Raw genomic sequence first — 8,505 nt, forward strand, 5'->3', positions numbered from 1 at the left:
ACAACGTATTGCTGTTAGTGAGACAAGTACTGAAGAATGTTAAAAAGTCAAAAAGTAAGGGGAAAGTAACCACTGGTATGAATCCTGCATGCATCATGTGGAGAGACAGGTTGCGTATCAGCTCAACTTGGATTTGCCCTGCATCTGACCTTATGCTTTGTCACAGAGGGAGGGCAGGGGTGGAGCACAAGACTTCTGTTATGGCAGCTCAATCAGTAGACCTGAATTGAAAGGCACACATGCATGCACATCCACACATACACACCCTTATGACTTAATTGCCCTCTACTATTCATTTCTGTCCTTAAGCCAAGCCTGCTGTGTTTAGAGAATAGGCTCAGAGAGGGAAAAGTAAAAAAACGCGGTTTCCCAGTCCACAGCAATGCCATTAGCTGTGATGGGAAAAATCCTTTGCATGTCCATGGCGATAGCTAATGGGCTATTTCCCCTCTTTAATGTGGTAAAAGAAGCAGGACATCAATCCTTACACTGACCACTTACGCTTCTCACAGACTTTAGTGGGAAGTCTGCTTCCCTTAAGGAAAATCTAAGCGTTGTAACATTTTTAATATTATGATCCAGTGTTCAAAAAGCTCAGCAGTTTGGATTTCTTAAGAAGAAATGTGACCTCAGCAGTTAAAAGGAAAAATCAGTTTAGCATTAAATTAGGCCCTCTGCTGCATTCACTTTATATCAGGAATAGAAGAAAAGGGCTTCGCTACTTTGCAGAAGTACAGTTCAGTCATTTTTTGAAAATATGAACAATAGTTAGGATTATTAAGACATTAGTCTGTCTGTTATTATATTTTTCTGTTGGCCAATTGTTACTACAATAGGACAACACCATATTACTGGCGCACACAAATACTAACCTCCTTTTCTCTGGTCGCAGGTGAACGGCATCGACCTGCGTGCAGCCAGTCATGATGAAGCCATCAATGTGCTGCGGCAGACCCCGCAGAGAGTCCGGCTGGTGGTCTACAGGGACGAGGCCCAGTACAAGGAGGAAGACCTGTGGGACTCCTTCACTGTGGAGCTCCACAAGAGGCCTGGCCAGGGCCTGGGCCTGAGCATTGTAGGGAGGAGGTGAGACAGATTTATTATTAGTACAGTACTACTGCTTAATACTATGCAGTTATTATTACGTTGCTTATTATGGTCACAAAAAGAGTTAGCATACGAGTAATCTTCCACATAGTTGGACAGCAGTAACTGTATGTATTTTTCTTTTTTTAATGCAGATCACGGGACGAGAGGTAATCATTGTTAAAAGACCTGTATATTTAGATATACAGTAGATAGTGTGTAGTGTATAGAGAGTTAGAGAAATACACAGGAACTTTTTTACTTTCCTTCCCATTAGAGCTGTGGAGGAAGATTTACACAAGTCTTACTAGGATTGGCAAACTGTAGACCGTCTTACACATAAACTCAGCTCCGGCTTCTATTCTCGCAGTAGCATTTACTGGTTAAGGGCACATTTGGGAAAAGGCCTGCGGGTCCATAGGTGTGTGTAGTGTGGTGATTGATCTCACCTCTGGGACAACCCTCAGGAATGGCTTACACAGACCACACCTGCATATGCACAGCTGATTATGTGTGTGTGAATAATTTATAACTCTGGATTTGTCCAAGTGTGTTAATGAGGGTGCATACAATTTTTGGTTCCATGTTTAAATCAATTTGTCAGAAAAATACAAACCTCAGTAAGACAACTGAAGGTTTGTCAGGTTAGGGTCGTGGGTTGCACAGCTTGGACAGCAGTAGGCAGTTCAACTTTAAATGTAGTTGTAAATCTTTGCCTCTGTCAAAGTGGTTTAGCTACACAAGTGGAAAAAAAAACAACTGAAACGCTCCATAGGATGGAAAAGGCTGCAACGTAACAGACAACCTTAAATCCTGGGCTAAAATGGAAATTGCAAGCTAGCAGTTAGTGGTGAGGAGCTGTGACAGCCAAGGATCTCTGGCACTGGGGATTGTATGATCAAGTTGCCTCTCTTCACAGCTTCTGCTTGTGTTGGTTTAATCTACGTGGAGATTTGCACTTCAGATATGCAAAGTCAACAGAAGAGATGTGCTTTTGGAAAACAGACGCAGGTCTCTGCAGTTAAAGGAGAATTCCGGTCCATTTCAACACGTAGCTCTGTTGTTTGTAAATTTGGAGTGCTGTCAAATAGCAAGAAAAACGAAAACAATCGGTGTTGCCTACACCGCGTTATCCTCCTGCTACAGTTTGTGTATGTGAAGTGATTCCTTCCGAGTGAACACAGTGAATCTGACTGCAGTAGATGTAAAAGAAATGCATAAAAGTTGTGCTAATTCAGCTCTGGTTAGTTCCGGTGTTGAGACGGCAAGACTTAGGGACCATCTACAAACTACAACACCGAAAAGAGATACAACAAAAATATTTATTAATTTAATGATTAAATAAGGTAGTGTCTCCAAACTTACCTCAATTACAACTTGTCTCCTGCTAGTTGTACTACATCACTTACTTTAAAAAAAATAAGCATATGCCTATTTTTGAAAAAAATGTTGTATCTCTTTTCGGTGTTGTAGTTTGTAGCCGGTCCTGAAGCAAGCAAACAGAGCTGAATTAGCAGAACTTTTATGCATTTCTTTCACATCTACTGCAGTCAGATTCACTGTGTTCACTTGGAAGGAATCACTTCACATGGGTAGGCACTTGTAATGACATTTCGAACATGTTAAGAGGCTTAAAGCATGTTTAAAACTTGCCCTGTTTCAGCCTCCTGGGTGCTAACTCTAGCAGGAGGATAACACGGTGTAGGCAACACTGATTGTTTTCGTTTTTCTCGCTATTGACAGCACTCCAAATTTACAAACAGAGCTACGTGTTGAAATCGACCGGAATTCTCCTTTAACTTAATTTCCCAAAGGTCAGTACTCAGCAAGCACATGTGTGACTATGATGACCTTTGGCTTTAGACGAAGAAGGTCCAATTGTATTTTCCTGTGACAAAACCAACTGGTTTGTTAAGCACTCACTGCTTATTTGGCAGATATAGGGGTCAAAGGGGTAAAAGCCTGGCAGGGGCTGAGGTGGGACAAGCAGGTGACATCACCACAGCTGACTTTGGTAGAGGTGTAGACGCATGTCAATCAAGCAAACAATCCGCAAGAAATGCTTCTCATAAACGCTTAATATCTCCTTAACATGAAGGATTCTTAGAAATGCCACCAATACACTAATTAGAGGAAAGGAACTGACTAAGTTAGTTGAAGTCAGTATTGTGCAGTTAAAGTAGTGTTTTCTCAATAATACATGATAGCTTCTCACTTTTTTGGGTCTGAATGTTCACAGTAAAAATATGCAGGATTCGAGATGGAAAACATTTATTGAGGTCACAGTTGCTATTAAATATTCCATCTTACCAGCCGTCTGCCGCTTCCCAGGAACGTAAGCCACAATTGTGCAGACGTCCATTGGAAAAATGTGAAAATAGCTGGATCAATAGTATATTACCAATTACATATTCCCGTCAGCAGTATGATACGATTAGGGTCAACTAGTAGAGAAAATTACAGTATGACTTACAGTAATAAATGATATTGCACTGTCCCAACTTTCAACCTTTCCTACCAGGAATGACACAGGAGTGTTTGTGTCCGACATTGTGAAAGGAGGTTTGGTGGACACTGACGGCCGACTGATGCAGGGCGACCAGATCCTGTCGGTCAACGGGGAGGATGTCAGGTCGACCACTCAGGAGGCCGTAGCTGCACTACTCAAGGTACATCTATTGCTCTGGCCCTCAGAAGGAACCATAGTTAGTGAATGACACATCATCTTCAAACTGTGTTGGATAACTGTATTCAAAATAATGTGCCTTGTGTTGTAGTGCTGCGTGGGGCCTATAATAATGGAAGTAGGGAGGTTTAAAGCAGGCCCTTTCCACTCAGAAAGACGGCTGTCTCAATGTAGTCAGGTACTGTAATCTTTGAAGGATAACATTTTAATGTTGAATAGAAATTGTTCTGACAGAACAACAAAACAAAGAAAGTAACAGCGCTGAATGTCTTTGTTTCAGATGAGTGAAACAGGCAGCACCAAGGTGGCCTCACAGTCATGTTCAGACTCCGGGAACGTGCCCAGTGACTCTGTCAAACTAAGCAGGAATCCAGATTGTAGGTATCTTCAGAAGGGATTTTAATTTGAGGCGGTCATAGGAAAAAATAAATTGTGTACAAGGCATCCTAACATTTTGCACGTTTGCTTCCTTGCAGCTCCAGAGCATCAGGACACTAGAACAGTTGAGTTCACTAAAGGTCCCAGTGATTCTCTGGGTATCAGTATAGCAGGGGGCGTGGGCAGCCCTCTGGGTGATATTCCCATTTTTATCGCCATGATGAATCCTGTTGGCCTGGCTGCTCAGACCCAGAAGCTCAAGGTACGAGATTTACACCTCCCTCTCAGTAACCTTTATTCAGCTTCCAGCGGAATACAAGACTAAGAATTTGCATGTCAGTAATTATTGTGTAGGATTGAATGTGAATCTTAATTATGAACAGCTATGTCATTCCCACTCACTTTACTCTGTGTGACTCCCAAAGGTCAAGAACCTACAGCCTTAAGCAGTGACCTTAGCAGTTAAATGACAGAGAAAGTGACAATAGTAGCTCTGTGTGACACAGACTGGAGGAGGACAAAAGCCATTGCTAACACGGATAATAAATCTCCCACTCCTGCATTCAGATCATTAAGCCTACAGAAGGGCTCATTGAAATGAATGGGAGGAAAGCTTGAATAGTTTATTCATGCTGCTTTATCTTTTCTGCGGGAATGAGAGATAAGAACGCTACATATTGAAATTACTCAGCCGAACACAAGCATAGTTTTGCTTTTGTAAGGTTTGGAGAATTACATTTTCAAATAGTATTAGCCACATCCTGTTATCATGCAGAGTTATCCAGACCTTTGTGAAGTAACATCATAGAAATCACATAACGGCACTTCTGCACGCTTTGAAAAGTGGTGACACATATTCATACCGGTTTTAGGGATTAAGAAAACATTTGAGTGTTTTATACTCCACAGAGCTAACTTGTGTTACATTTCCATTGTTGTTACCATTGTTTCCAACTAGAGATCGCCCGATACCATTTTTTGCTTCCCGATACCGATTCCGATACCTGAACTTCCGTATCGCCCGATACCGAGTACTGATCCAATACCAGTGTGTCATATATTTTATTATGTTTTAACAACTGTATACTACTATCCCTGTATGGATGTGATATGATTTCTATCTTTGATGTCAGTCTGGCTTAGGTTAAACTCTTTGTGAAACATGAACAAACACAAACAATGAACGCCACAGAACTTTCACAGGTCACTCTATGCAGTTTGACAGTCAGTCATAACAGAAAAAGAACATAAATAAACTACTTGACGTAGATTTTCTTTAGGGCTTTATTACGTGGTATCGGATCGGTGCATAAACTCCAGTACTTCCCGATACCAGCATTTTAGGCAGTATCGGAGCCGATACTGGTATCGGTATAGAGGGTTTTCACCGACGTCACGTTCTGGGCGGTAACCTGGATGCGCGGCCATGTTGGAGGCACTCGGTGTAAACAACTGAATGGAGTAATGGAGTATTGTGCACTTTGGATGCTTTAATACTTTATATCTAAACAACAGAAAAGCTCATCAAAACGCGTCCAAGATGCAAAGGCATGGAAGGACTTGGACCACAAAAAAGGCGCGATATATTGAGAAATTACAGTTTACTGGCGGTGCAGATCCCTACAAGTTGGCTCCCTCTTCTTGGATCCATGGCGACCCGGTGATTCTTCCTTCAGTTGCATATCCCGATATAGTCAACTACCTGTTTTTTTCGCCGAGCCCATACACAGCGGAAGACCTTAAATCCTACAAAAGTTTGGAGGCTTATAACCAGATGGTGTGTGGATGGGTGAGGGAGACGCAGTACCAAGTCATTAACGACCAATGTGTTGTGAAGCCAAAGTAAGTAATGCAATAACGTCTTTAATCAACCTAACCTTAACTGTATGATATCATTGTGATACTCAAGGTGTAGCCAATTGACTCTCAATAGTTTTTTTTTTTTCATTTCAAAGACCGAACAAGATTTTTCCCTCAGTAGATCCTGGTTAAGCTTTGCCAACCACAAGTGCCTCCTTTCCTCTGATAACTTCTGGCATTCCTCTCCCTTGTTTTTAATAACTTTTGGAAGTCGATAATATTCCAAATGTTTTTCTCGGTCTGACCTAACCTAAAACACGGCAATAATTAACCATTTTCCTTGACGCCGTTCGGGATTTACTTCAGTGCCTATGCTTTGTTGTGATGCGGAGTACCTCCAACATGGCGACTTCGGGTCTGATGACGCGTCTGATGACGCGTCGTGAAAACCCTCTATCGGAACATCTCTATTTCCAACCCAAACACTGATGTGTCAGAAACATGGAGAAAGCCAGCTTCACAGCTGAACGTGCCAAGTTGGTTTTCTCTCATGTATCCTTTTAATTGTATGAAACTCTCACTTGTCTAGATTGGGGACCGCATCGTCAGTATCTGTGGAACCTCTGCTGAAGGCATGACCCACTCACAGGCTGTCACTCTGCTCAAGAACGCCACAGGCACCATACAGCTGCAGGTCTCTCTCTCTCTCACTCACACACACACACACACACACACTCCCTTTGTGTTCTAATTAGATAAACACGCAGACACAGTTAAATAATCTAGTCTATTCTTTATCTGTGTACAAAGTACAAACCTGAAAAGAAAAGTCGAAGGCTACCAGCGGCAGGCTTTGAAGTACCATAAAACTTGTCTCCCTCATCCAGCACAACCACAATGCTATCAGTCTTTATCTTGCAAGTCTACCATACCATAAAAGTGTGTGTGTGTGTGTGTGTGTGTGTGTGTGTGTGTGTGTGTGTGTGTGTGTGTGTGTTTCGTGCACCTGTAGGTGGTAGCGGGTGGTGACACCACCGTGACGGGTCCCTCTCAGGAGCAGGCAGCTGCAGGTCTCACACCCAGCTGCATCTTCCAGGATGACCTCGGGTATGAAGTGGTTATTACACAGAAAGAACATTTTGCTGTGTGTCAACATCAATCTTACCCCTTATGTCAGCCTGTCTAAGTACTGTATGAAAATGAGGGTGGGGGGAGGTCACAAAAAATGGGACGGTTATGTTTTTTTCTTCTTTTTGCGGAAGCGAATGTAGTCCGTATACAGTAGTCCCTAACTGTCTTTGTCTTCCCATCAGCCCACCTCAGTATAAGACCATCAATCTTGAAAGAGGACCAGACGGACTGGGTTTCAGTATAGTCGGAGGGTACGGCAGCCCGCATGGAGACTTGCCGATCTACGTTAAAACTGTTTTTGGAAAGGTACGTAGCACATTTCTCCATTTCAAATTTGCAGAATTGACAAACAGTGTGTTATTAAGCAACTCTATTTGCGTGTGTGTGTGTTTAGGGGGCAGCAGCGGAGGACGGCCGCCTGAAGCGAGGAGACCAGATAATGGCCGTTAACGGGCAGACTCTGGAGGGCGTCACTCATGAAGAAGCCGTTGGCATCCTGAAAAGGACCAAAGGAACGGTCACGCTCACAGTGCTGTCATAGACACACAATTGCACACACACACACCCGCTACCACCTACAGGTGCACGAAAACACACACACACACACACACACACAATCTTCAGTTATTTTCCTACACTTCTTATCACACCCACAGTTAATCCACATCTACAAAGACTGAAACTTTAAAATAGAAACACAGCTTGCAGGTGTGATGTCATGTCTAACAGTAGGAGAACTCAAACCAGCATTATTTCACGACTAGACGATTGTGTTAAAATCACCAGCTGTTCATCTGTGAAAATATGAACACTGAAATAGGAACAACCATACACTGATAATTATGAAGGGGCCTATTGCTCAATGTAGCTTTGAACACTGTGACCCACGTAAGTCTACAGCAAGTAGACTTATGTACTGTATAGTCATGATAAGAGCTTTTATCACTGAAACAGTCCTGCAAAATAGTATGTTAAGTAGATATATGAATTCATAACTAGCCATACAGTTTTAATTAAGTTGTTATATGAATCTTAAAGAGGCCGTAAATAGTATTAGAATCCTGGCTCAACTCAATTACATTCCATGGCTCTGGATTGAAGTATTCACTGAAACATTTTTTTTTTTTTTTTTTGCCGTTTCCTGCATTGAAATAAATGCATTGGAAGATCATTATTTTCAGGAGTATTTTTACAACAGAGAGCACCCTATAGCAAAATCAGACTATTTCTACAGAGGAGAGGTCTATTCTTCAAGGTTTTTAACAGTCTGGGGTCTACTTATAGAGATGACCTCCCACTAAATTCAGAGCATGAAGCAGCATGAAAACGGCCTTGAGGCAGTTAACAGATTAGCAGAATTAAGCTAATGGCTGTATTAGCTGATAACAGCATTATTTGTCTTTGGCATTGCACTGCTGTTGGCC

General features: G+C 42.2%; 1 protein-coding gene across 7 annotated transcripts in view; it reads left to right on the forward strand.

Moving 5' to 3' along the window:
* LOC116039889 (multiple PDZ domain protein) overlaps positions 1–8,301 on the forward strand; it is a 52,843-nt gene extending 44,542 nt beyond the window's left edge. For 6 of the 7 annotated variants that reach the window (XM_035993701.1, XM_035993705.1, XM_035993704.1 and 3 more), the window contains 11 exons: positions 893–1,086; positions 1,242–1,256; positions 3,608–3,755; positions 3,864–3,950; positions 4,053–4,149; positions 4,249–4,412; positions 6,540–6,644; positions 6,963–7,057; positions 7,264–7,387; positions 7,476–7,627; positions 7,663–8,301. In XM_035993701.1, coding sequence (XP_035849594.1) covers positions 893–1,086; positions 1,242–1,256; positions 3,608–3,755; positions 3,864–3,950; positions 4,053–4,149; positions 4,249–4,412; positions 6,540–6,644; positions 6,963–7,057; positions 7,264–7,387; positions 7,476–7,622 — 1,176 coding nt within the window. In that variant the 3' untranslated portion in view covers positions 7,623–7,627; positions 7,663–8,301. The remainder of the gene's footprint in view (positions 1–892; positions 1,087–1,241; positions 1,257–3,607; positions 3,756–3,863; positions 3,951–4,052; positions 4,150–4,248; positions 4,413–6,539; positions 6,645–6,962; positions 7,058–7,263; positions 7,388–7,475; positions 7,628–7,662) is intronic. The other variant, XM_035993702.1, reaches the window with a different exon arrangement.
* Positions 8,302–8,505: the final 204 nt, after the last annotated feature.

Source organism: Sander lucioperca, chromosome 17 (genome assembly GCF_008315115.2).
Source record: "Sander lucioperca isolate FBNREF2018 chromosome 17, SLUC_FBN_1.2, whole genome shotgun sequence".
NCBI classification, from domain to species: domain Eukaryota; kingdom Metazoa; phylum Chordata; class Actinopteri; order Perciformes; family Percidae; genus Sander; species Sander lucioperca.